This window comes from Anopheles arabiensis, chromosome 3 (assembly GCF_016920715.1).
Source record: "Anopheles arabiensis isolate DONGOLA chromosome 3, AaraD3, whole genome shotgun sequence".
Classification (NCBI taxonomy): domain Eukaryota; kingdom Metazoa; phylum Arthropoda; class Insecta; order Diptera; family Culicidae; genus Anopheles; species Anopheles arabiensis.
This window is the reverse complement of record NC_053518.1, coordinates 74,374,240-74,402,037: the sequence shown is the minus strand read 5'-3', so window position 1 is coordinate 74,402,037 and position 27,798 is coordinate 74,374,240. Positions and strand designations below refer to the sequence as shown.

General features: G+C 40.6%; 3 protein-coding genes, 3 long non-coding RNA genes and 3 other non-coding genes across 13 annotated transcripts in view; 6 read left to right on the top strand and 3 right to left on the bottom strand.

Moving 5' to 3' along the window:
* The first annotated feature begins 2,277 nt into the window (after window positions 1-2,277).
* On the top strand, window positions 2,278-4,510 carry LOC120902037 (SET and MYND domain-containing protein 4-like). Its single transcript, XM_040310513.1, has 2 exons — window positions 2,278-3,934; window positions 3,998-4,510. Exons 1-2 carry the CDS (start codon window positions 2,751-2,753, stop codon window positions 4,146-4,148), a joined length of 1,335 nt encoding a protein of 444 aa, XP_040166447.1. The 5' UTR covers window positions 2,278-2,750; the 3' UTR covers window positions 4,149-4,510.
* Window positions 4,511-5,003: 493 nt separating this feature from the next.
* Trnah-gug lies at window positions 5,004-5,075 on the bottom strand. Its single transcript has one exon. It is a non-coding gene; the product is annotated as a tRNA-His (tRNA).
* Window positions 5,076-5,995: 920 nt separating this feature from the next.
* LOC120904213 lies at window positions 5,996-7,195 on the bottom strand. Of its 2 annotated transcripts, none has more exons than XR_005739718.1 (3): window positions 6,814-7,195; window positions 6,490-6,718; window positions 5,996-6,379 (listed from the first exon to the last, which is right to left on the bottom strand). It is a non-coding gene; the product is annotated as an uncharacterized LOC120904213 (long non-coding RNA). The 2 variants fall into 2 exon arrangements; XR_005739719.1 differs by having other exon boundaries at window positions 6,902-7,195.
* A 39-nt stretch (window positions 7,196-7,234) lies between these two features.
* Window positions 7,235-11,545, top strand: LOC120904212 (zinc finger protein 397-like). Of its 2 annotated transcripts, none has more exons than XM_040314036.1 (4): window positions 7,235-7,603; window positions 7,881-8,048; window positions 10,499-10,559; window positions 10,641-11,545. In XM_040314036.1, exons 1-4 carry the CDS (start codon window positions 7,581-7,583, stop codon window positions 11,370-11,372), a joined length of 984 nt encoding a protein of 327 aa, XP_040169970.1. In that variant the 5' UTR covers window positions 7,235-7,580; the 3' UTR covers window positions 11,373-11,545. The 2 variants fall into 2 exon arrangements, with proteins under 2 accessions (XP_040169970.1, XP_040169968.1); XM_040314034.1 differs by having other exon boundaries at window positions 7,237-7,603; window positions 10,638-11,545.
* Window positions 11,546-16,006: 4,461 nt separating this feature from the next.
* Window positions 16,007-19,375, top strand: LOC120899641. Its single transcript, XR_005739080.1, has 3 exons — window positions 16,007-16,616; window positions 16,690-16,912; window positions 18,673-19,375. It is a non-coding gene; the product is annotated as an uncharacterized LOC120899641 (long non-coding RNA).
* A 763-nt stretch (window positions 19,376-20,138) lies between these two features.
* LOC120899632 (zinc finger protein 397-like) overlaps window positions 20,139-27,798 on the bottom strand; it is a 28,496-nt gene continuing 20,836 nt past the window's right edge. Inside the window, exons 1-4 of one of the 3 annotated variants that reach the window (XM_040305704.1) lie at window positions 24,116-24,486; window positions 23,670-23,837; window positions 21,103-21,163; window positions 20,139-21,024 (exon numbers count right to left, since the gene is read on the bottom strand). In XM_040305704.1, the coding sequence (XP_040161638.1) occupies window positions 20,293-21,024; window positions 21,103-21,163; window positions 23,670-23,837; window positions 24,116-24,138 (984 nt within the window). In that variant the 5' untranslated portion in view covers window positions 24,139-24,486 and the 3' untranslated portion in view covers window positions 20,139-20,292. Of the gene's footprint in view, window positions 21,025-21,102; window positions 21,164-23,669; window positions 23,838-23,935; window positions 23,967-24,115; window positions 24,487-27,798 lie in introns of those variants that run through there. The other 2 variants (XM_040305706.1, XM_040305701.1) reach the window with 2 other exon arrangements.
* Window positions 24,756-25,472, top strand: LOC120899640. Its single transcript, XR_005739079.1, has 3 exons — window positions 24,756-24,905; window positions 25,001-25,257; window positions 25,340-25,472. It is a non-coding gene; the product is annotated as an uncharacterized LOC120899640 (long non-coding RNA).
* On the top strand, window positions 27,093-27,165 carry Trnav-aac. Its single transcript has one exon. It is a non-coding gene; the product is annotated as a tRNA-Val (tRNA).
* On the top strand, window positions 27,537-27,608 carry Trnah-gug. The gene has a single exon. It is a non-coding gene; the product is annotated as a tRNA-His (tRNA).

The window sequence follows — 27,798 nt, the reverse complement described above, 5'->3', positions numbered from 1 at the left end:
TTTTGAAGTGGCTTATTTTGTGAAACTAAAAAAAATATTTTTTTATGTGTGTGGTAGTTTTGATACAAGGCCCTTTCAGTTGGTCCTTTTGGCATCTTATTTCTATCCTCCAGTGATGGAAAAGGATGTCTTTGGATTTCTAATGTTTGCAAAAACAAACGGAGTACCCAAACTTAGAAGGCCCCCCTGATGCGTGTGAGATCGGATTTTTTTAAATTTTATTATTATTATTGTTATTTTTTTGTGGTGTGGTGTTTGAATTAGGAATGTTCAATTAGGTGAAATATACAGCGAAATGAACTATTTGACAGGTGAAATAGCTGACAAGTACAGCAAAAGGGTTGGGGGAGATACAACATCCGCTTTCGAAATTCTATTAAAAATAATATTTTGTTAAGCAGAACATTCCCTAATTGGAAGAAATTCTGAACTGTTGACTAAAAATTGACGAAGTACTCGATATTGAAGTTATTTAATAGATTTTATTACGATTTTGTGCACGTTATTTGTTTACATTGCACATCAGCTGGTTGCTGTGATGCTTTATCCGTCAGATATTACGCCTGTCAAATAGTTCATTTCTCTGTATATATTTCACCTCATGTGGCCTTGCGGTCAAAAGCTGGGTTCTCCATACAAACACATGAGTTTTAATTGCAATTTTCAGTCTAAATTACTCTAGCCTCAAAGCTATAATTAAAAAATGTCAAAACAAGGTCGTGTTTTCATTTATCCCATTGTGGATTAAAGAGATCAGATTGTACAATCTTGAATCAAAGTGTATGTATACCAGGTGGTCTCATATCATGTTTTTTTAATCAAATTTGAACATAACTTTTTGACAGTACGGGTGAAAACTTTTGTTCAAACAAGCTTTCTGGAGGCTTGACGAATAAACAAAAAACTCTTAAAATCTTCATTCAGAAACAGAAGCGATAAAAATCAGCCTTCTAAATTCATACACCTAGGGATAAGCCCAGCTGTATATTATACCGACTTAGATAGCTGCTCGAAAATTGCTATACAATACAAACAGCTGACAGGCTGAAATTTCAGCCTACAAACTTTAAACGGAAAGGGCCCCTGTATCATGATTTGTGTATGAAATTTTATGAGCTAGAAATGGCGAAGATTAATGCAAAGATTTCATAGAACGATTCATTCATCTTCATTTTTCAATATCACTAATCTGTTTACTTCTATTATACATTTTTGTAAGAAAAATAATTTAACAATCGCTTCCCCAGTGACATTTACTCGAAATTGTATTTCCATATTTGCTCGATTAGTACTCGATACGCCTGAAATTGTGGATTTGTGTGTGATGAAGTGTGTTAAAAGCGCTAAGATTTGGTGTGTTCGTAAAATAGACTTTTTTCTATCGATCGACGAAGTCGTCGAGCTTATTTTTACATTCGTAGCTTTGATTTTTGATGAAAAACAATAGCAAATTTTGCGTGACGTTATTTTATAATGAAATCGATATTCTTTACGTATAAAACGGCAACATGACAAAATATAACAATAGGAAACATCATTTCCGATCGAATCTAGAAGAAAGCAACGAAAAACCCGCATCACAGTTGATTTTACTGGACTTTTTCCAAATTCCCTTAAACTGGTGCAGTTTAAGGGAAGTTTAAGGCTCCAGTTTAAGGGAATTTGCTCGAATTCCCGATTATTCGTGCTCGAAAATGTCAGTTGGGAATTGACATTTTCGAGCACGAATAACCGGGAATTCGAGCAAATACCCTTAAACTGGAGCCTTAAACTTCCCTTAAACTGTAGCAGTTTAAGGGAATTTAGAAAAAGTCCTGTATAATCAACTGTGATGCGGTTTTTTCGTTGCTTTCTTCTAGATTCGATCGGAAATGATGTTTCCTATCGTTATAGTTGGTCATGAAGCAATTTTATACTGAAATAATATCGATTTTTTAGAAAATAACCTCACACAAAATTTGCTTTTGTTGTTCATCAAATACCAAAGCTATGAATGTAAAATGAGCTCGACAGCATCATCCATCGATAGAAGAAAGTCTAATTTACGAACACACCAAATCTTAGCGCTTTCAACACACTTTATCACACACAAATCCACAATTTCAGGCGTATCGAGTACTAATCGAGCAGATATGGAAAAACAATTTCGAGCAAATGTCACTTGGGTTGGGTTGTTAGGCCCTTCTGTAACCGTTAACCGTTGCTGTTCAGATTGTCTACTGGGTGTGCGGATCGGATCGCGCAGCTTTCCAAACGTCAACGGATAATTCCACCACAAAGAACATTCTTTTGTGCGAGTTCAAAGAAACGTGTTCGATTCGCATGCTTCTTGAGGAACAGAACGCTTGAGTGACTTACCAAGTTTCAATTACTAACCAGAGCGCATTTGTTTTATTTAGTGGCAGTATTCAGTTTTTTTCTGTTTGTCTTCTGTTGGCTTAAAGAATGGAGGAAGCTAATACAGTATTTTATGAAGGCTTGGACATGTTTTACGAAACACAGTCTGTGACATGGAGAGCAAAATATAAGCATGTGTTGTTTGAAAAAATGTACGATACATTCCTTAAACCCCGTATATTACAAGCAAAACTTAACAATCTAAGTGCTAAAGAGACTGTCGAGCTCCTGGCCCCCAAAATTGGAGAGTGGATTCGTAACAATTCAGTTCGAGAACGATTGAACTTGCGCAACGATGTAAATTGTCGATGTAATTGACCAAAGCGGCTCAGCTACGGTCCCAAGGAAGAAAAATGTTTCACCCGAACGTGAAACGCTACATCGAGGCCATCAAGCTGTACAATGAAAGCATCGCCTTTTCCGAAAAAGGATCGACAGAAAGGGCATTGGCCTATGTAAATCGCTCAAACATTTGTCTGAAGATGCAACGCTTTGAAGAATGTCTGAAGAACATTCGGCTTGCTCGTGAGTCAAACTATCCTGGAGAAAAGTTGATTCAACGCGAAAAAGAGGATAAAAATGCTTTGGCAAAGGCTCGGAACAAGAATGCTTCATCGAGCAAGGTTTCTCCGGATGTGGTGGAAGAGCCCGAGCTAAGCTATCCGGTCAAAGAGAATGCGCCGCAAGTTGCCAACTGTCTGGAACTGCGCAAAAACGAAGAATATGGACGACATGTGGTTGCCACTCGTAAGCTGAAGGTGGGCGATGTCGTGATAATCGAAAGGCCGTTTGTTACCGTGCTGAAGGATTCATTCCGATATGTGCGATGTGATTTCTGCCATGGCGAACGACCATTCACATTGATTCCGTGCGAAGGATGTACAATGGCCATGTACTGTTCGGAGGAATGTCTGAGTAAAGCGTACAACAAGTATCATCGATATGAGTGCGGGCTTTTACGAGACTTGTGGGAAGTTTTCGAAGAAGTTCCCTTGATTGCTATTCGCATGATTGCCATTGCGATCGCCACCTTCGATAATAATCCAGAGGCATTGAAGGATCATCTCGATGCACTGGATGAATCCAATGTTAACGGGTTTACGATGGATTGGAATAAAGCAACGCAACAGGACATTTTCAACACGGTGCACGTGTTAACCACTAATCAAGAACGGCGAGACAGCATGTTTGTTGCAATGTTCATCTTCAATGCTACCATCCTACATACCCTTGTTCTGGAAAGAACAGAGCTGGGACCGGTGTGCGAAGCAAACCCTGCAACAAACAAGATTTTACTAGATTTGATCCTACGATATGAGCAAATCGTGGAATGTAACAGCAAATTGTTGTCCTTTAATGCGTACAAGGTGAAGGAATACGTGGCTGAATCATTTGCAGTGGGTTGCTACCCATTGATTAGCATGCTGAACCATTCCTGTGCTCCCAACGTGCAACGCATCACTTTGCCCGATGGGCGGTGTGCCGTTTTTGTCATCCGTCCAGTTCTCGAAGGAAGTCAACTGTTCGATTGCTATGAGTAAGTGAAATCAATAGAAGAAATGGACACTCTTCATCATACTAATAATTTCATTTGTTTCAGAGCGGATCACATATCGGATGAACGAGCAAAGAGGCAATTAATGTTGTCATTCACGTACAGCTTCCGATGCACGTGTGAAGCATGTACGTTCAATTATCCTTCAATTAATTGTAATATATCAAAAAACAGAAAAAAAACTGTTCTATTATAATTCGATACTGAAAACACATGATTCTAAGAATGTGCGCAAACTCATGTCGCAGCTACGGCATTTTCTTAATGAAACACAAAAATTGTATCCAGCAGATGAAGTTTGCATTAGTCAGATAACGTTTGTACGGTCTCTTCAAATATTGTACAACCAAACATCTGAAAATGCAGAGTATTGGAAACACTGCAAACCGTAGCTAATATTCCCAGAAAAATGTGTGAGGTTCTGAGTACAACTGAGTTAAATTCCTTACGTATATTTTTAGCGCGGGTTTTTACACATTTGATGTTCGTTCAATATGCCCCTGAATTCGATATGCTGATAATAAACTGATTTTTTCTTTTTGATAAATAACAACTTAACATTTACGGAGTATTGCTATTCCTTCTGAAACTTCAACTTTTCATTGATGCACTATCGAAATAAATCAAATAAATCATCTCACACGATGTAAAGAATCGCTTCCCATAAACGGTTCCTGTTATCTAAACGAAATATCACTCTAGGATCACGTGAGTTCCCCGTGGGAAATTGAAAACTTCTCGGGATAAGGAGTACATCTGTTTCGTGTATTGACTCGGATACCTCTTTAATCGTTAATGAGATGATGGATGGAAGTAAATCGTTATCGGAGTATCCTGATTGTCTTGAACAGCCAGAGTGATCATTTATAGGGTAGCAAAAAAGCGATAGCATTTGTGTTGTACTAGAGATTGGGGATAACTAAGAATTGGCTTGGTATAAATATGATAAAAATCTTTTTCCTCATCACCGACTTCCGTGACAGTGTCCTTGGGAAGAGGAGATTAATTAATCAGTAGAGTATCCCATCTTACTCTTTCTTCCAATCGGCACTGCCGTGACCAGGATTCGAACCTGGGTTACTACGGCCACAACGTAGGGTCCTAACCACTAGACGATCACGGCTACAGACGGTGACTGGAAGGTTTGCATCGTCTGGCCAACTGAAGAGAAAGTACGACAAAGAAACAGAGCGAAGCGTATGGAACAATACGATCGAATCTCCATTCCAGGGTGGGGTGAACCCAAGCAATGTAAAGAAACGAGATCTGAAAGGGAAGCATATGGTGAATGTGATGGTTAAAAGTATATCCAAAATATTATGCCTCTGTCCTCTACCATCATTATCAATGTATACTACAAGTTCAGCGAGGATCTGTCCAGTAAAAGTAAAATTTATTAAGAGCAAGGGGGCCTTCCGCGTGTTAGGCGGATGTGATAACCACTACACCACGGAAACTTACATCTGTTGTTCTCCATGTATTTGTGAGGTTTAGGGAAAGCTTAACATCCATTGTTAGAAGATAAAATTCAGTCTTTTGCTGTAGCTCAAAGTTCGGCCACGTTAAACAAATCGAAACTGTTCCACCATTGTACGTAAATTGCAACCAGAACCTACGCAAACGAAGCATATTTCGCATGAGAGCATGTGCTTGGAAAACGAAATGAAAATATAAATAAATCAACAAATTATTTCATAATACCTTTAACCGTTTCTACGAACGATGATCGTGGAACAACCCGAAGGCCAATGGGCGGTACGCCCATCACCAATACAATTGATCGATACCCACACACAATCGCTCAATATATGAGATTTAGCAACGATACTCATCAGATGAAGCGATTTGTAACACCTCCGCCATTGAATCCTCTGCCCGATAGCTCACTAATCGGTTAATAAGGTTTTACCAAATACATAAACTACCTTCTACCGCAAGTCACGTCCTTCTCAAACCAACCAAGAGTCCTCTCCCAAGGTTCTGTATGTGCATGTTCCCCTCTTGTGCTGAGACCCCCGGGAAGGAAAATCAGAAAATCAGAGATTAGAGTGTTTTCCTTGGCATTATTGTCCTTGGCCAATCGCTTTTCCGATAAACGTGATCTCCTCCATTTCGCTTCGTTGTCCCATCATGTACTGGTTCCCGTATGTCCTTGTCAATTAGCAATTGCGCATGGCACTGACGTCACGGCAAACGGAACAGGATGCGTTTCCTTTTCGCGTGCGCGGTACGTTATCTCTTTCAACTGACATCTCTCTTCTATGAGTATCTCCTACTCTTTCACTGTCCTGAACAACGAAGACCTCTCTGGTGCTCCAGATTCCTTTCAAAGTACGACGAATAGAGAGCTCCATGGAAATCTCTTCCCTGTGATCCACATGGAAGAAGGAGAAGGACGCTTACCCGTGTCTCCCTGCTGCTCCAACACTATTTATGGAGCCATTTTGTTCGAACAGAAGAGATAAATACATAATCCTTCTTATTTCCGTAAATCAGTAATCGTTCTCACCTTCTCCATCGACCTTCGTAAAGCTCACCTGAAGATAACAAGCGCGTAGGAGTTCAGCAACACATTATATTTCATTGGTAGTACATAGGAAGAGCTCCATGTTCAGATAAATGACAACCATCACAAACGACTCCATTTCCGCCACACCAAACACCTTGTTCTCCCGTAGAATTGTAAATCTGATTTGGAAAATAAAAAATCGCTTATGTGCAGCGCGCGCGTGTCCTCATGAAATGATCCGAAACTGGCCAGAGAGCCTGAAAGAGACCAAAGATATGAGAGAAAGAGTCAAAATATTGTGAGAAGTCGGCTTTCCTATTTCCAATTTTCCATTTTTTATTTTTATATTCACTCTTTTCCGCTGTTCCGCAATTCACTCCGACAAGGTCCCAGCAGGTCCGCGGATTATGTGCAGATCAGTGTCGTGTGTCCTGCCTTACCAACAGACGGGATATGGTGGAAAAGCATGCCAGAATGATCCCTTCTCTTTCTGGTGTTTTCCATCGTCCTTTTTCTAGCTTCAGCGGTACCGTCGCACACATAAGCATTAGATTTGTTTACCTTGCTGCCTTCGCTCCGGATTTTCTACTTTGTGCAACGCCATCCTCGTGAAGCAGGGAAATGACTGGGGTACGTGGAAGGATTTCCTTTCTACCGGACCATCCAGGAAAGGAGCTACTTCGATGGCGTCAAACTGTGCCAGCCTCACTTTTGCGCGAACTGTCGAATGGAATCGGTGTGATTGGGCAGTTGTCATTAGTTGGACCCGTTGTCATCGTAACGTGAACCTGTCAGTGTAGGCCAAGAATCGTATTCTGTGCATCATAGTAACTAAGCAAGTGATATAAAAAGGACAATTGACATCGAATCTTTAAATCAAGCAGAATATAGCTTTTTTGTCAAGTAGTGAATCGAACATTCTCCATTGGATTGAACCCGGAAGAACATTTTAATCTTCTATCCCGGATATTTGTGTTATTTTATGTGAATGTGACCTACCGAAAGAAATAGAGACTGTTGCAAAAAAACGTTTCTCTGTCGCGTGTATTGTTCCCTTTAATTCTTCGGTATTGGAAACATCCTGTTCCTATCATCCCGGAACGGAAGTAATAATTTAAAATGGATTGGGACATCGTTGACATGTAAGTAGATTTGCTTTTGGTTTCCCTTTTATTGTTTTGAATCAACTAATTGGCCTTTAAGTCCCTGATGACTTACTTTTGTCGTAATTCCTCGACCCTAATGAACATTCTTGCCGATGTCTTTTTTGCCATGACGAACAGATCATATTTTCACGGATCGGTGGCATGCAGTCAATTTATGTATTGATTTCTAATTGAGCCTGAAAATAAGATCTTTTGGAAGATTCACAATCGTCCTGCGCTTAAATCTCTCTTTTTTATTTCCGGTCCTTTTCAGCTTTAATTTCCACCCGGAGAACCAGGAGCTAGACATTGGCATTCAATCAATCCTGCTGAGGGAATCGAGCTTCATCACAACACTTCCACATGCTGAGGACGAATCTTCAGAATGCCACAACACACCAATGATCCATTCATCTTCATCCTGGAAGCCTTCTAAATGCATGTAAGTACACCAACACTGCCTAATCTACGTGGAAACAAGCGTTTTGTCGTTCCCAAGGATTAAGAAATTACATTCGCACGATTTGAGATTGATAAATACTCACAGCGACAAACGCAACGAAACCTTGCCTCAACTTCCTTTCGATAAAAACTATTTGTTTGGTAAACGTACCAACCCTGGTGTGGATTAGCAGACGATAAATGAGTTCCTGGGACCTTTGTACTTTGTACTGGTAGTTGTGATGTGTGGAGGAAGCTTTTGTCCTTCGTTTTTCGGTTTTTGTCATGGTTTCCGTCTCTACCATTCGACATAGATTGGCTTCCTTAAAGTCAACACGATACAGCATCCCATTCAACGATCCCAACAATCAGGTCAGGATGAGATATGATATGAACGTTCTCCATAAACTTCCTTTCTGTTTCGATTCAGGTGGTAAAACTGTGTCGGGAAAAATACTTTTTACTGCGAAAGCGTGTGCAACGAACATAAATTACAACTGAACATGATTGGCTTTATTTGCGGATATGAATACGTAATGCAGTGTTGTGCAATGGAAAATAGTGGATGAACAGACATAACAAATGAATCCATAAAGATGCATGACTGTGTAATTTGTTGTAAAAATGGGAAATATAAATGAATTCTTCTCCAATTTATTCATTACTTTTGAAAAGGCTTTAAAGTAAACCTCAAAGGTTAGGAAATCTGTTCCTTAAAAGAGGTTTCCTTACAGCAAAGCTTCAGGTTCACACTTTCTACCAAACACACGTGTGACGAAAACTTTCTAGTCCGAACCTCCCCTTATCCTTATCTCCTTATCCTTCCTGTATTGGTCACGTTGTTTGGTCTTATGAAACATTCAATCCACAGAGTCGTAGCAACGTTCTCATTCTCCACTGTTTGCTTGTTGGAACATAAAACTTCACCAACACTAAGCTACAGCATCAACTTTTGTGTAACTTTCCTTCTCTCAATTTCGACCTCAAGTCAACCGATGAGCGACCAGATGATTGGGAAACTAGAAACAATACGAAAAGCGTTTCAAAGTTTCATTGTTTCATACATTTTTAATCATCCGAAATGAAATGGAGAACGGATTTGTGCAGAGAAATTGATGGATCGGTTGTTTGTTATTAGAAATGTGTTTGATTTTGGCTTCAGATGTTTGATTGGTAGAAAACAGAACTTCATTTCCGTATAACCTATTTATTTAAGGAAAATCAGGTCCATACCTTTCCCATTTTTCCATTTTCACAAGGCATTCTGAAGCCGTATAAACCTCCAACGCGATTTATAAAATAGATTTTGCTGGCAGGAAATCAACGCCATAATTACACAAGGAAGGAGATTGCATTAATTACATCATAAGGCTTCTGCAAGATACTTGTTGCAAAAAAAATCATTAACGAAGTTTCCAAGAACTCAAACAAACGTGATTCGGTACATTAAAAGATATTGAAGTAGCAAAAAACATTCTCCCCATCGGTGCCAGACGTGTTTTTTCAGCGGAAACCATGAGCATATTTAACGAGAACCCAAGACAACAATAACTCGCTGCTAATTAACGCTATTTGCATAGGCACAGTCCGGAAGAAACCGTGAAAAAGACGGTCTCGTTACTCGACAGACAGTCGAACGAATGGAAATTACGCGAATTCACGTTAGAGTTGCGGGATATTGCATGATTTATGAACCTTTGCATCCGTCTGTGAGAATAACTCCCCAATCAGACCTATTTGCATGACCCTTTATGAATCGGGAAATGCTCCGTGACGGAAAGTTTTGTGCTAAATAAATATCATCTACCGAATCCATTTGTGTTGGAATATGTTTTACTAATCAATGGCGAGTAATTGTGGCCATGCCTGCTTCAAAATCATCCGCAGAATAGGGCAAATAAATTATTCCTAATCGTCCAATGCCAGTCGCAGACGAGAACCGATGATAGTTGGCAGCATTTCAATGAGTTATTATTTACTCAATTATTTTCGTAAACAATCCAAAAGGTTAGAAGAGTGTTTGTTTTTACAATGGTGCATGTTCAATTCATTATTATGCACCCTACATTTATTGGAAAAGTCTTCAACCATGTTCAAATCGCTCAGTGTCTGCTCTTCTACAAACGACTCTCCCTGGAAGGACATTTTTCCAAAGGGGCGTTGCCAGACGATGGACCAATCAGTGCTCTGTTCTCTTCGGAAAAAGGACTCAAACAGAAGTAAACTGGATGGCTCTCACAGCTGTTCAGATGAAATTCCATCGCACTTAGTGAGAGTCTCTTCCATGCTGACGGGTTACGTTCGCTGCATTTGCTGTTTGTTTGCGGTTGAGTTTAGATATTCTACAGGCTGATGATATATTCCAATAGAGATTCATTCCAATCACTCCATTTCCCGACGGCATTTGATGTCTGTAATCAGTTGTTGTGAATAATATTGTTTGTGTTTCAGATCTCCAGCGTTGGAGCTTCGTGATTCCCACCAGTTATCCGACACAATGTCCTGTTTAGAGGTATGCAACCTTCTCTTATCATATTTACTACTTCAACCACCGATCTGTTTATCATTTCAATCCCTTTTCACCCTTCAGCAGATGGAAGTACCAAGCGACATGTTCGAGGAACCCAACGACATCTTGCACAAGGATGACGTTTCCATTTCACCTCCAGACATGTGCTCCAGGAATTCTATTCTGCGTGACATACAACTCCACACTGACAACAACAACCTCCAGCCGAGGGACGAAAGGCCTTTCCGGTGTGCCATCTGTCCCAAGGCGTTCCGACTTTCCTCCACACTGTCCGCACACAAGAAGCTGCACGACCAAAGAGGACCCAGTCTACGGTGTGAGACGTGTGGACGAGCCTTCACGCAACCCAGCGCTCTCTCCAACCATCGACTGTTGCATCGGTCGGATCGGCCACACAGCTGCAGCCTCTGTGGAAAGCAGTTCGTTCGGCTGCATGCCCTCAAGACACATGTGCTTAGTCACGCGAACGAACGACCCTACGAGTGTGACCAGTGTGGAAAAGCTTTTACCGAAAAGCACGTGCTCGTACGCCATCGCAAGACGCACAGTAACGAGCGGCCCCATGAGTGTGCCGTTTGCTCGAAGGCTTTCAAGGAGCGGTATGACCTGCTGCGCCACACGCTCATTCACAGTGGACTGCGGCCGCACAAGTGTCCCGATTGCTCCAAAACCTTCGTCCAATCCAATGCACTGGTTAAGCATCGAAAGTGTCACGAACGGGAACGCACCGTTGGCCATCATCAGTTGAACGCAGCTTCCTTTGCTGTAACTAGGGTCGAAACTACGTGTTGCTAAGTGGAATAGTGACGCAGTGAGAGAAGCAACAAGTGTTAATGTTGATTTGCAGAGTGTAAATCGAAACGTGTTTGAGCAAATGTTATTGTGAGTGTCTTTGGAACGGCATTCGGAGTAAGTGTGCAATTAAATAAAGTGTGTATATATTCACAGACATGATTCTGTGTCATCTTAATAATGGTTTCACATGGAATATTAAATTGACGGACGCTCTGACGAATGACGAAAATGAATATTTTCCTGTTTTAGTGACACTATTGAACAAAGTCACTTTACATTCCCTCACTAAATTACCTACGCAAACAACTGATGTCACTCCAAACCAATAGGGACGTTGTTGTTCCATTCCACAATGCCCCACAGTCCTAAAGGAAGGATTTGATGGAACCACACTGCGAAGGCTACTCCTGGCCCAGCGTGGTTCCACTGATTGTTAAGTAAACATTTTGAAGAGGCAGATTGTCCTGCAACGAAAATACCTTTAATATGTTTGCACAGGAAAGTACAATGCCAATAGTTACGGAGATTGAGAAGCGAATCTTGACATGCTCTTTCCCATCGCTGCTTCAAGTCATGGCGGTGGCAGCATTTGAGATGCTTTCTATTTTCAGGATTTAAAAAGGATTTACATCTCAGGCGCTTTCAACACATTTTAGTGCTTGTGGCTTATACCGTGGCCATGGTACGAAAAAAGGCTCTTTGTAGAAGAAGTAGAAGCAAATCAACGACGGATTATTTTTGGAAATGGTTTGTGCCTTCAGCTATGATGGACTTTTTTTTATTCCACGCAGTTTGCATCGTACAAAAAAGACGTTGTTATTTTTCCATATTTCCTAAATTATGCATGCAAAACGATCCACATCGGAAGTGTTTTTTTAGGACACGTTCGAAAAAATCGGAAGGAAATATAAAACCGAAAGTGGGTGTTTCTACAAAAGCTGTATTTTATAAAGTGAATGGTGATTTTTTTCTGCTTGTTTGCTTCATCCAATGTTTTATCGATTAGCACACAACATGGAAATATTTTTTCGGGGATTTTTTTCATTACATTCAGCCCTTTTCACAAGCAAAGATCGAATTATTGTAGCCATTTTCCTAAAAGACGCATTCTTCTCTATCAAGACACTCTGGCTTTGAAAGAATAATTCCAAATAACTTGCTGAATAATTTCTACCATCTTTGATCCTACACCGTATCTTCCATCATTCCACACTTCCTCTTACCAGCTCTGCGCCATTTGCAAACAATCATAATTGAAACACGTTTGAATCATGAAAATGGCATAACGAAACTCGTGACAAAATGATTTGTGATGCGACGGTTGGATGATGATTTTAATATGCTCCGAAAATAGTCATGGCGATTCCGAATACGGAGCTACACGACGGTAAACCATGTCGAACGTGCTTAAATCCATTCGGGCGTGGCATATAATCCTCGGCGCTTTCGTCAAACATCAAACCCTTCGTTATCATCATTACACTCAATTATGCTGTAACTTTGACCGGGGAATACTAGGGGAATAGAACGTTGAACATTGTAATTGAAACCATTGCCAGGGTTAGCGGCCCTTTTTCGTGTCCTTTTCATCGGTGTGGTTCTCCCTAGACCGAAATAGCTGAGTTTCGCACGTAAAATAATTAATAGAGCCTGAAAACAAACCATCCTCATCTCCTAAAATGATTTTATGACGACATTGGGAGTTAAGCTCCAAACAATTCCTTGCAAAAGAGGCCAACTCATTGTTCTGTGCACTAATATCTTAATTAATATCGACATTTTAAGGCTGATTTGTCCTAAGTAAACCATTTCTGACAATAATTGACTTCATTTTTTATGGCATCGCATACATACGGAAACTACAAGAAGTAATAAATACCTTGTGAAATCTATATAGATGCGAAATATGCCTCCGGATATTTGCTAGGACAGAGATGCTTATCACAATCTTCATTTCCATCACATCCAATCCACTTACCCTTTTCTAACACCATCAAAGGACGAGAGGAAAATGCAAAAGTACTTTGTTCAGCTTACGTGACGACCACAACACCAAGGACTAGTAGGCCACGTGCATGGATGGTTACGATTAGCTGGTCCCTGTGTGGGTTTGTTTTTGTCACTTTGATTTGGCGTAAAACAGCTTACTGATTCCGGATCAGACGGGGTGGCGTACAGCCTTCGGGGTGTGTTTCTCATTTTGTGACACATTGTACATTGCCGCCGGTAGTTGCTGGTATTAACAAAATACACCGTAATGCTGAGTGAGGTGACAAAGTGAAGTGTGGGAATTAATTTACTTAATGATTTTTAAATTAAGTGATTGCCTTAGCACTCTTTTCCGACTATTGGTAACCGTCTCCTGACACTGAAGGACACAAATTAAGCTGTGTTAGAGATTTTACTGACTTCCTTCGATCAATATCTTACTACTTCTGTCCCAAAATCACAAACAGCAAACAAGCAAAACCTTCGTGTGCCTTCTGGACCAACGGAAATCTCCAGAACCACGCCACAGCCTACTCAAACACACTCTCGTAGCCCGGGAGTATGTTTCCACTATTTACACATCAATTAATTCTCATAATGACTTCTTCCGATTGCTTGCTAGAAGCAGCCTAAAGAACCCCTGCCATGATCCTGTCCCTTTGCCATTCTTTGAAGGAGAAAGTGCGCCTCCGAAATGAATAACAGCTGAACCAACTCTTGCCTGAAGTGGTTGCCGCAGATTGCTTCCCACAAAGGTACTTCTGGCCCGAAAATTGATCCTTTATGAACACCTTTCGCAAACAAACCCCGTTCTGAGGCATATTTGTCCTTCGTTGATCTTTTTATTGCATTGCTTGCGGTTGCACAATGTGGTTCAATGGATGATGATTGTTACATTACAGACACCTGGTCATGGCTCGGGATAATTGTTGGATTTGTTAACCAATTTTTGCAAACCCTTGGAATTGTATTTAACTGCATACCAAGAAATAGAAGATATGCTTGACGAAACATGCTTTATTTGGAGTTAAAAATAAATATAATGTAGGCAATTTCATATCAACACTCCACATTTTTTCTACATTGTTTGAAATTATTTTGTTACTTACTTGCAGTTTCTAAGCGGGACATTGATAGCAGATTACTTTCAACAACAAAACAACCTTATTTCTCACAAAAACGCTTTATGCTTGCTTATTATTTGGCGTACTTTCTTTTCAATTGACCAGTCGAAGGGCTATCCCATACTGCAGGGGTCTCCAAACTTTTCAGTTCGCGGGCCGCATTGCTTCACAATCAATGTTGTTGAGGGCCATTTTGGTGCTACCTTTAGAACGAGTGGAAGTTAAAATCTCGTTTAATAAGAAAATACTAACAAAATATATCAAATTTCTGCAGCTTTATTTGATTGAATCTTGATTTTCGTCTTTCAGAAGTAAAAAATAAATTTTGATTAATTAGTCAGAAAAGACAGCTATTTAATTTAATCTTTGCACAGTCATCGCGGGGTAAATGTAAGAAAATTTACTCATAGTTGTTACCACAACCTTTCGCTAGGGACCAGGTTTGGAACGTAAATTTCGGTTTGCAGTGTTATCCAAGCTTGGCATTTTTCGTAAGGCATGTCGGGCTGTGTAGTGTTTAAATAGCATCTGAAAACTCTGTCTGTCTGAAGCAAACATCAGCCGCTGGATACGCTTTTGGTGTTTCATTCAATCAACATAACAGCTCGGCTATGTACTTACGCAGTTTTTTGTTCTCTACAGAAACTATCAGAACTTATCAGAGAAATACAGCGGTCATGTTTAGCCTTATTTTCATGAAAACTAGCTAAGCTCCTTCTGGCAAGATCGTCTAATTCCGGATAATTGAACGTACATACTTCACACCTGCATTGGAAGATGTGCCTGAATGACAAGAGTTTTTGCCTCTATTTCCGGTCATGTCCTTACATGGTTCAGCCTGAAAGATACAGAATAATTACTAATAATGAGTGATTTGATGACAAAATTCAATGTAATTCACCAAAGTCTATGTATGATACAGGTCGATGCATAGCTCTTTTTTGCACTAACACTAAGGATTGTCAATGAAGTCAAAGGCATCCAAGATGGTCAAACCGATTTTGGCAAATATTTGACCTCGTTCCTACACAGTCCATGAGCTGGTGGCTGAAATCGTGTAAAAATTTACGATTAGGTAAATAAATTGTTGTTGAAAGCAATGGATAAGCAATGGATCTGATAACAATGTCCCGCTTGGAAACTACAAGTAAGTTTGAATATTAAATCTAATACAGGAACCGTGGAGTTTGAATATGAGGTTGTTTGCATTCGTTTCAAATCGAGATTTTGTTTTTCTTTTTGAAGTGTTCTTTTTTGTGAACATTCACAAAGTTGCAGCCATTTCTTGCATTATTGGTTCTTAATCCATGTTGTTCCGTCATGGGTTCAATCCCTAAATAGACCGCGCCGCCATAGGTAGGACTGACTATCCTGCTATGGGGGGGAATCAATTAGTCACTGAAAGCCAAGCTCACAAGTCGGTACAGGCAGGCCTTGACCGACATCGGTTGTTGAGCCAAAGAAGAAGAAGAAGAATCCATGTTGTTGAACAAATCTTTAATTTCATGGTCTGCAATTCAACGTTAACCCAGAAGTTGAATGAAATTCACCCCGAACCATAACCAGGTGTCTGTAATGTAACAATCATCATCCATTGAAGCTCATTGTGCAACCACAAGCAATGCAATAAAAAGATCAACGGAGGACGAATATGTCCCAAAAGGAAAGGTGTCTATGAAGAATCAATTTTCGGGCCAGAAGTACCTTTGTGGGAAGCAATCTGCGGCAACCACTTCAGGCAAGAGTTGGTTCAGCTGTTGTTCATTTCGGAGGCGCACTTTCTCCTTCAAAGAATGGCACAAGGACAGACAAATAGGGACAGGATCATTTAGGAGGCAGGGTCCTTTAGGTTGCTTCTGCCAAGCAATCGGAAGAAGTCATTATGGGAATTAATTGATGTGTAAATAGTGGAAACATACTCCCGGGCTACGAGAGTGTGTTTGAGTAGGCTGTGGCGTGGTTCTGGAGATTTCCGTTGGTCCAGAAGGCACACGAAGGTTTTGCTTGTTTGCTGTTTGTGGGACAGAAGTAAGAAGACATTGATCGAAGCATTGTGAGCTAGTCAAATTTCTAACAGATTTTAATTCCTACCCTTCAGTGTCAGGAGACGGTCACCAATCGTCGGAAAAAGGTGCTAAGGCAATCTTAATTTAAAAATCATTAATTAAATTAATTCCCACACGTCAATTTGTCACCTCACTCAGCATCACGGTATGTTTTGTTAATTCCAGCAACTACCGGCGGCAATGTACAATGTGTCACAAAATGAGAAACATACCCCGAAGGCTGTACGCCACCCCGTCTCATCCGGAATCAGTAAGCTGTTTTACGCCAAATCAAAGTTACAAAAACAAACCCACACGGGAACCGGCTAATCGTAACCATCCATGCACGTGGCCTACTACTTCTTGGTGTTGTGGTCGTCAAGTAAGCTGAACAAAGTACTTTTGCATTTTCCTCTCGTCCTTTGATGGTGTTAGAAAAGGGTAGGGGAAGGTAGGTAAAGACGGACACGTTAAGGGAAATGGTAAAAATCTAGGGATATATAAGTGCAACGTTCTTGAAAATTTGCATATATTATCTTACACTCATGTTTTATCAGAAAATTTGTTAAAACTTTTAAGTTTCCATCGATTTTTGCGTATTTTTCATGAATGAAGAACATGGTTTTTTTCGTGCGGTTTTGAAATGTTCGGGTAAGACGGACACCTGATATGGGAAAGATGGACACCATGAAGGGTAAGATGGACACCTGTAAAAAACGTTGGAAAGTGAAGAGTTTTACAGTATTTTAACAAATTCTATCGCTTTCCACGTCCTGGTACGTTTATAAACCAATTTTTGGCCTATTGCAACGACGATTCATTCAGCTGTGGTTTTAGAAATTGTAAGCACCGCTTCTAATATATCATAGAATGCAGAATCTAAAGCATTATTGAAATATCGCGCACTTACAGCTGACGTTGCTCCAGCTTACAGAACAACAGTCTAGAACTGCCTTTAAGGAAATTACTACGCGAAAAGCCCACGACCCCAGTAATTTTTGAGGGACTTGTTAATAGTTTAATCCATTTTCCACCATGTCAAAATTCAACATTTGATGTTTGTAATCCCATAGAATTTCTTATCTATTCCTGAACAATGTCGTATCAATGCATCATCTTTTTATTGTTAAAAGTTGTCCAAGTCGTGACAAGATATTGGATTTCGTGAAGCGCCTCATCAGCGTCGAGCGTGTAATAGCATAACGAGTGGCTACTATTTTGACCGGTGTTTCATTTCTCGATTATTTAAATACTTTCTCTAGTTACTGATTGATTTATAGCACCGGAATAGCCTTATTTAAGGTATTTGAAGAAATATATTCATCACCAATTGATATAAGAAGTAAAAAAATCAATAAATTCGGTGTCCATCTTTCCCTACAACAAGGTGTCCGTCTTTCCCGCTTTGGTGTCAGAATGTTTAAACCACCAGAAAACAATATTTTGTATTGCTTTTATCCTCGTTCTTTCGCCAGTTTTTTTTATTAATGATCACGACAACCCATTCATGAAATAAAACTTCCGGAAATATAAACAATACAAGTTGTAGAGCTTAAGATCCGTAGAAGCCAAATTAGATCCACAAGGATGATCATGATTGAAAGTTTATTTTGTTCGCTGATTTAACCAATTTTGCATATATATTACCAAAAATGTTCTCAAATGTGTTGTTCAACTTTAAGTTAGGATCCTGCATTGTTGATTTTTTCGAAAATTACCATTTTGATGCATTTATGAGGAGTGTCCATCTTACCCGCAGTGTCCGTCTTTACCTACCTTCCCCTAAGTGGATTGGATGTGATGGAAATGAAGATTGTGATAAGCATCTCTGTCCTAGCAAATATCCGGAGGCATATTTCGCATCTATATAGATTTCACAAGGTATTTATTACTTCTTGTAGTTTCCGTGTGTATGCGATGCCATAAAAAATGAAGTCAATTATTGTCAGAAATGGTTTACTTAGGACAAATCAGCCTTAAAATGTCGATATTAATTAAGATATTAGTGCACAGAACAATGAGTTGGCCTCTTTTACGTGGAATTGTTTGGAGTTTAGCTCTCGATGTTGTCATTGCCCCATTTTATGAGATGAGGATGGTTTGCTTTCTGGCTCTATTAATTATTTTACGTGCAACACTCAGCTATTTCGGTCTAGAGAGAACCACACCGATGAAAAGGACATGAAAAAGGGCCGCTAACCCTGGCAATGGTTTCAATTACAATGTTCAACGTTCGATTCCCCTAGTATTCCCCGGTCAAAGTTACAGCATAATTGAGTGTAATAATGATAACGAAGGGTTTGATGTTTGACGAAAGCGCCGAGGATTATATGCCACGCCCGAATGCCCGAATGGATTTAAGCACGTTCGACATGGTTTACCGTCGTGTCTATGTAGCTCCGTATTCTAAATCGCCATGACTATTTTCGGAGCATATTAAAATCATCACTGAACCGTCGCATCACAAATCATTTTGTCACGAGTTTCGTTATGTCATTTTCATGATTCAAACGCGTTTCAATTATGATTGTTTGCAAATGGCGCAGAGCTGGTAAGAGGAAATGTGGAATGATGGAAGATACGGTGTAGGATCAAAGATGGTAGAAATTATTCAGCAAGTTATTTGGATTATTCTTTCAAAGCCAGAGTGTCTTGATAGAGAAGAATGCGTCTTTTAGGAAAATGGCTACAATAATTCGATCTTTGCTTGTGAAAAGGGCTGAATGTAATGAAAAAAATCCCCGAAAAAATATTTCCATGTTGTGTGCTAATCGATAAAACATTGGATGAAGCAAACAAGCAGAAAAAAATCACCATTCACTTTATAAAATACAGCTTTTGTAGAAACACCCACTTTCGGTTTTATATTTCCTTCCGATTTTTTCGAACGTGTCCTAAAAAAACACTTCCGATGTGGATCGTTTTGCATGCATAATTTAGGAAATATGGAAAAATAACAACGTCTTTTTTGTACGATGCAAACTGCGTGGAATAAAAAAAAGTCCATCATAGCTGAAGGCACAAACCATTTCCAAAAATAATCCGTCGTTGATTTGCTTCTACTTCTTCTACAAAGAGCCTTTTTTCGTACCATGGCCACGGTATAAGCCACAAGCACTAAAATGTGTTGAAAGCGCCTGAGATGTAAATCCTTTTTAAATCCTGAAAATAGAAAGCATCTCAAATGCTGCCACCGCCATGACTTGAAGCAGCGATGGGAAAGAGCATGTCAAGATTCGCTTCTCAATCTCCGTAACTATTGGCATTGTACTTTCCTGTGCAAACATATTAAAGGTATTTTCGTTGCAGGACAATCTGCCTCTTCAAAATGTTTACTTAACAATCAGCGGAACCATGCTGGGCAAGGAGTAGTCTTTACAGAGTGGTTCCAACAAAACCTTCCTCTGGAACTGTGGAGCATTGTGGAATGGAGCAACAACGTCCCTTTTGGTTTCGAGTGACATCAGTTGTTTGCGTAGGTAATTTAGTGAGGGAATGTAAAGTGACTTTGTTCAATAGTGTCACTAAAACAGGAAAACCATTCATTTTCGTCGTTTGTCAATTCAATATTCCATATGAGACCATTAATAAGATGACTCAGAAGCATGTCTGTGAATATATACACACTTTATTTAATTGCACTCTTCCTCTGAATGTCGTTCCAAAGACACTCACAATAACATTTGCTCAAACACGTTTCGATTTACACTCTGCAAATCAACATTAACACTTGTTGCTTCTCTCGCTCCGTCACTGTTTCACTTAGCAACAAGTAGTTTCGGCCCTAGTTACAGCAAAGGAAGCTGCGTTCAACGGATGATGGCCAGCGGTGCGTTCCCGTTCGTGACACTTTCGATGCTTAAACAGTGCATTGGATTGGACGAAGGTTTTGGAGCAATCGGGACACTTGTGCGGCCGCAGTCCACTGTGAATGAGCGTGTGGCGCAGCAGGTCATACCGCTCCTTGAAGGCCTTCGAGCAAACGGCACACTCATGGGGCCGCTCGTTACTGTGCGTCTTGCGATGGCGTACGAGCACGTGCTTTTCGGTAAAAGCTTTTCCACACTGATCACACTCATAGGGTCGTTCGTTCGCGTGACTAAGCACATGTGTCTTGAGGGCATGCAGCCGAACGAACTGCTTGTCACAGAGACTGCAGCTGTGTGGCCGATCCGACCGATGCAACAGTCGATGGCTGGAGAGAGCGCTGGGTTGCGTGAAGGCTCGTCCACACGTCTCACACCGTAGACTGGGTCCTCTTTGGTCGTGCAGCTTCTTGTGTGCGGACAGTGTGGAGGAAAGTCGGAACGCCTTGGGACAGATGGCACACTGGAAAGGCCTTTCGTCCCCAGGCTGGAGGTTGTTGTCAGTGTGGAGTTGTTTGTCACGTAGACTAGAATCCCTGAAGCACATGTCTGGAGGTGAAATGGAAACGTCATCCTTGTGCAAGATGTCGTTGGGTTCCTCGAACATGTCGCTTGGTACTTCCATCTGCTGAAGGGTGAAAAGGGATTGAAATGATAAACAGATCGGTGGTTGAAGTAGTAAATATGATAAGAGAAGGTTGCATACCTCTAAACAGGACATTGTGTCGGATAACTGGTGGGAATCACGAAGCTCCAACGCTGGAGATCTGAAACACAAACAATATTATTCACAACAACTGATTACAGACATCAAATGCCGTCGGGAAATGGAGTGATTGGAATGAATCTCTATTGGAAAATATCATCAGCCTGTAGAATATCTAACCTCAATCGCAAACAAACAGCAAATGTAGCGAACGTAACCCGTCAGCGTAGAGGAGACTCTCACTAAGTGCGATGGAATCTCATCTCAGTTTGAACAGCTGTGAGAGCCATCCAGATTGCTTCTGTTTGAGTCCTTTTTCCGTACCCTCCGAGAAGAGAACAGAGCACTGATTGGTCCATCGTCTGGCAACGCCCCTTTGGAAAAATGTCCTTCGAGGGAAAGCACAGCGGAGAGAGTCGTTTGTAGAAGAGCAGACTCTGAGCGATTTGAACATGGTTGAAAACTTTTGCAATAAATGTAGGGTGCATAATAATAGTGTGTGAATTTAACATGCACGATTGTCAAAACGAACACTCTAACCTTTTCGATTGTTTATGGAAATAATTGAGTAAAAAATAACTCATTGAAATGCTGCCAACTATTATCGGTTCTCGTCTGCGACTGGCATTGGACGATTAGGAATAATTTATTTGCCTGATTGTGCGAACGATTGTTAAGCATGCAAGGGCACAATTATTCGCCATTGATTAGTAAAACATATTCCTACACAAATGAAATCGGTAGATGATATTTATTTAGCACAAAACTTTCCGTCACGGAGCATTTCCCGATTCATAAAGGGTCATGCAAATAAGTTTGATTGGGGAGTTATTCTCACAGATGGATGCAGAGGTTCATAAATCATGCAATATGCCACAACTCCAACGTAAATTCGTGTAATTTCCATTCGTTCAACTGTCTGTCGAGTAGCGAGACCATCTTTTTCACGGATTCTTCCGAACTGTGCCTATGCAAATAGCGTTAATTAGCAGCGAGTTATTGTTGTCTTTGGGTTCTCGTTAAATATGCTGAGGGTTTCCGTTTAAAAAACACGTCTGGCACCGATGGGACGAATGGTTTTTGACTGCTCCAATATCTTTTAATGTACCGAATCACGTTTGTTTGAGTTCTTGGAAACTTCGTTAAAGGTAATGTAGGTTTATTCTTGCAACAAGTATGTTGCGGAAGCCTTATGAAGTAATTAATGCAAACTCCTTCTTTGGGTAATTATGGCACTGATTTCCTGCAAATAAAATCGTTTTTATAAATTGCGTTGGAGGTTTATACGGCTTCAAAATGCCTTGTGGAAATGGAAAAATGGGAAAATTGTTGACCTGATTTTCCTTAAATCAAAAGGTAATACGGAAATAAAATTCTGTTTTCTCCCAATCAAACATCTCAAGTAAAGTCAAACCAATTTCAAATAACAAACAACCGATCCATCAACTTCTCTGGACAAATCCGTTTCCCATTTCATTCCGGATGATTAAAAATGTATGAAACAATGAAACTTTGAAACGCTTTTCGTATTGTTTCTAGTTTCCCAATCATCTGGTCGCCCAATCAATCATCGGTTGACTTGAAAGAAGGAAAGTTACACAAAAGTTTATGCTGAAGCTTGGTGTTGGTGAAGTTAGCAAACACAGGAGGATGAGAACGTTTATACGTCTCTGTGGATTGAATGTTTCATAACACCAAACAACGTGACCATTACAGCAAGGATAAGGAGATAAGGATAAGGGGAGGTTCGGACTAGGAAGTTTTCGTCACACGTGTGTTTGCAGAAAGTGTGAACGTGAAACCTTTCTGTAAGGAAACCTCTTTTTTGAGGAACAGATTTCTTATCCTTTGAGGTTTACTTTAAAGTCTTTTCAAAAGTAATGAATAAATTAGAGAAGAATCAATTCATATTTTCCATTTTTTACAACATATTACACAGTCATACATGTTTATGGATTCATTTGTTATGTTTCTCCATGATAACTGCGGCGAAATAATCCACTATTTTCCATTCCACAACACTCCATTACGTATTCATATCCGCAAATGAAGCCAATCATGTTCAGTTATAATTTATGTTCGTTGCACACGCTTTTACAATAAAAAGTATTTTTCCCGACACAGTTTTTCCACCTGAAGGAAGTTTATGGAGGACGTTCATATCATATCCCATCCTGACCTGATTGTTGGGATCGTTGAATGAGATGCTGTATTGTGTTGACTTTAAGGAAGCCGTCCAGTAACAACCGAATGGTAGAAACGGAAACCATGTCAACAACCAAAAAGCGAAGGACAAAAGCTCCCTCGACCCATCACAACTATCAGTACAAAGTAAAAAGGTCCCAGGAACTCATTTATCGTCTGCTAATCTACACCAGGTACGGTACGTACGTTTGGTACGTTTACCAAACAAATAGTTTTTATCGAAAGGTAGTTGAGGGAAGGGTTCGTTTCGTTTGTCGCTGTGAGTATTTATCAACCTCAAATCGTTTGAATGTAATTTCTTAATCCTTGGGATCGACAAAACGCTTGTTTCCACGTAGATTAAGCAGTGTTGGTGTACTTACATGCATTTAGAAGGCTTCCAGGATGAAGACCAATGGATCATTGGTGTGTTGTGGCATTCTGAAGATTCGTCCTCAGTCTGTGGAAGTGTTGTGATGAAGCACGATTCCCTCAGCAGGATTGATTGAATGCCAATGTCTAGCTCCTGGTTCTCCGGGTGGAAATTAAAGCTGAAAAGGACCGGAAATAAAAAAAAAGAGATTTGAGCGCTGGACGGTTGTGAATCTTCCAAAAGATCTTATTTTCAGGTTCAATTAGAAATCAATACATAAACTGACTGCATGCCATCGATCCGTGAAAATGTGATCTGTTCGTCATGGCAAAAAAGACATCGGCAAGAATGTTCATTAGGGTCGAGGAATTACGACAAAAGTAAGTCATCAGGGACTTAAAGGCCAATTAGTTTATTCAAACCCATAAAAGGGAGACCAAAAACTAATCTACTTACATGTCAACGATATCCCAATCCATTTTAAGTTGTTACTTCCGCTGCGGGATGATAGGAACAGGATGTTTCCAATACCGGAGAGTTGAAGGGAACAATACACGCGACAGAGAAACGATTTTTTGCAAGAGTCTCTATTTTTTTCGGCAGGTCATATTCACATAAAGTAACACAATTATCCAGGATAACAGATTGAAATGTTCTTCCGGGTTCAATCCAATGGAGAATGTTCGATTCACTACTTGACAAAAAAGCTATATTCTGCTTGATTTAAAGATTCGATGTCAATTGTCCTTTTTATATCACTTGCTTAGCTACTATGATGCACAGAATACCGTTCTTGGCCTTCACTGACAGGTTCACGTTACGATGGCAACGGGTCCAACTAATGACAACTGCCCAATCACACCAATTCTATTCGACAGTTCGCGCAAAAGTGAGGCTGGCACAGTTTGACGCCATCAAAGTAGCTCCTTTCCTGGATGGTCCGGTAGAAAGGAAGTCCTTCCACGTACCCCAGTCATTTCCCTGCTTCACGAGGATGGCGTTGCACAAAGTAGAAAATCCGGAGCGAAGGCAGCAAGGTAAACAAATCTAATGCTTATGTGTGCGACGGTACCGCTGAAGCTAGAAAAAGGACGATGGAAAACAACAGAAAGAGAAGGGATCATTCTAGCGTGCCCTTCCACCATACCTCGTCTGTTGATAAGGCAGGACACACGACACTGATCTGCACATAATCCGCGGACCTGCTGGGACCTTGTCGGAGTGAATTGCGGAACAGCGGAAAAGAGTGAATATAAAAATAAAAAATGGAAAATTGGAAATAGGAAAGCTCACTTCTCACAATATTTTGACTCTTTCTCTCATATCTTTGGTCTCTTTCAGGCTCTCTGACCAGTTTCGGATCATTTCATGAGGACACGCGCGCGCTGCACATAAGCGATTATTTATTTTCCAAATCAGATTTACAATTCTACGGGAGGATAAGGTGTTTGGAGTGGCGGAAATGGAGTCGTTTGCAATGGTTGTCATTTATCTGAACATGGAGCTCTTCCTATGTACTACCAATGAAATATAATGTGTTGCCGAACTCCTACGCGCTTGTTATCTTCAGGTGAGCTTTACGAAGGTCGACGGAGAAGGTGAGAACGATTACTGATTTAGGAAAATTAGAAGGATTATGTATTTATCTCTTCTGTTCGAACAAAATGGCTCCATAAATAGTGTTGGAGCAGCATGGAGACACGGGTAAGCGTCCTTCTCCTTCTTCCATGTCTGCCACGGGGAAGAGATTTCCATGGAGCTCTCTATTCGTCATACTTTCTACAGGAATCTGGGGCACCAGAGAGGTCTTCGTTGTTCAGGACAGTGAAAGAATAGGAGATACTTGTAGAAGAGAGATGTCAGTTGAAAGAGATAACGTACCGCGCACGCGAAAAGAAAGCGCATCCTGTTCCGTTAGTCGTGACGTCAGTGCCATGCGCAATTGCTAATTGACAAGGACATACGGGAACCAGTACATGATGAGACAACGAAGCGAAATGGAGGAGATCACGTTTATCGGAAAAGCGATTGGCCAAATAATGCCAAGGAAAACACTCTAATCTCTGATTTTCCGATCTTCCTTCCCGGGGGTCTCAGCACAGGAGGGGAACATGCACATACAGAACCATGGGAGAGGACTCATGGTTGGTTTGAGAGGGACGAGACTGGCGGTAGAAGGTAGTTTATGTATTTGGCAAAACCTTATTAACCGATTAGTGACCTATCGGGCAGAGGATCCAATGGCGGAGGCGTTATAAATCGCTTCAACTAATGAGTATCGTTGCTAAATCTCATATATTGAGCGATTTTGTGTGGGTATCGATCAATTGTATTGGTGATGGGCGAATATTCATGTAAAAAATCTCTTATACGACGTGTTTTGGTGCTTCCTTTGCTATTCTCCCGGAAATATCCAATCAACGGCAAATAGCAGACGCAATCCACCCTGCAAAGCCGGCATGGTACCGTGAAAGATTAAGACAAACATCGACATGAGCTGGGTTGCGTGTTTTTGTAACGCCGGATGAGGCAGCCGTATCGTCTGGTTGTGCAATATGGCCGCAAGCCACATTCCACCGTAACGAATGACGGTTCTCTCATCCTTCCGTTGATGTGGTTCAGGTCCGCGTGAGAGTCTGTGTGCTTTTGGTTGCACAAGGATGAAGAAAAACAACAGTTTATAATTAAATTTAAACTGCCTCGCAGTTGTTTTTCTATCGCCAATCGGTGCCGAGGGAGCGCAATAGAACAAAATCCTCCCAGAAAAGAGGCGAAATTGATGTAACGTGGTCGGTTTGGGCAAAAAGGGTGTTTCGTTTTTGTGCATCATGGAGAATATGGAGAGAAATCCATTAGAACGACGCAATCTCGCTAAGAATCGGCATGTTTACAATTAATTTGGGAAGTGGATTCCTGCTCGTGAGTGAATTAAATGGATGTGACGCCATGGATTTGTTGGCACATACCATGTCTTAAATCACTGTAGAAATTAATGTTTGAATTGTGCAACAGTCAAATCATAAACCAATACTCAGAAAGCATTCCCAACAACGTCGATGCAGTGTATGTAGCTCAGCCAAAGGACTTAATATCCCTAATGAGTCATGAACATAATCAATAATCATTCACCTGTACCGCGGATTGGCCTTCGGATTGTTCCACGTTCATCATTCGTTGAAACGGCTAAAGGTGTTATGGAATGATGTGTTGATTTATTTATATGTTCATTTCGTTTTCCAAGCACATGCTCTCATGCGAAATATGCTTCGTTTGCGTAGGTTCTGGTTGCAATTTACGTACAATGGTGGAACAGTTTCGATTTGTTTAACGTGGCCGAACTTTGAGCTACAGCAAAAGACTGAATTTTATCTTCTAACAATGGATGTTAAGCTTTCCCAAAATTTCACAAATACATAGAGAACAACAGATGCAAGTTTCCGTGGTGTAGTGGTTATCACATCCGCCTAACACGCGGAAGGCCCCCGGTTCAATCCCGGGCGGAAACATGTTTTTTTTCATCCAATCCCATCCGTTGCTCTAAATAAATTCTACTTTTACTGAACAAATCTTCACTGAACTTGTAGTATTCACTGATAATGATGGTGGAGGACAGAGGCATAACATTTTGAATATATTTTTAACCACCAACACATTCACCATGCTTACCTTTGATCTCGTTTCTCTACATTGCTTGGGTTCACCCCACCCTGGAAGGGAGATTCGATCGTATTGTTCCATACGCTTCGCTCTGTTTCTTTGGCGTACTTTCTCTTCAGTTGGCCAGTCGATGCTTTCCCCACTGCATGGCCAGTAAAGCCATCGATTGAAATCGAAAGTTGTGCTGTTCAAGGGAAAAACCTTCCAGTCACCGTCTGTAGCCGTGATCGTCTAGTGGTTAGGACCCTACGTTGTGGCCGTAGTAACCCAGGTTCGAATCCTGGTCACGGCAGTGTCACAGTGGAAGAAAGAGTAAGATGATACTCTACTGATTAATCTCATCTTCCCAAGGGCACTGTCACGGAAGTCGGTGGTGAGAATTAACTTTTTATCATATACTAAGCCTATTCCTAATGATCTCCAATCTCTAGTACAACAAATGCTATCGCTTTTTTGCTACCCTATAAATGATTGCATCATCG

Coding starts and splice junctions, on each gene's coding strand:
- LOC120902037 (XM_040310513.1), top strand. CDS start 2,751: ATGTTTCACCCGAACGTGAAACGCTACATCGAGGCCATCAAGCTGTAC. Junction 3,935..3,997: donor CAACTGTTCGATTGCTATGA/GTAAGTGAAATC, acceptor CATTTGTTTCAG/AGCGGATCACATATCGGATG.
- LOC120904212 (XM_040314034.1), top strand. CDS start 7,581: ATGGATTGGGACATCGTTGACAT. Junction 8,049..10,498: donor TGGAAGCCTTCTAAATGCAT/GTAAGTACACCA, acceptor TTTGTGTTTCAG/ATCTCCAGCGTTGGAGCTTC. Junction 10,560..10,637: donor ACACAATGTCCTGTTTAGAG/GTATGCAACCTT, acceptor TTCACCCTTCAG/CAGATGGAAGTACCAAGCGA.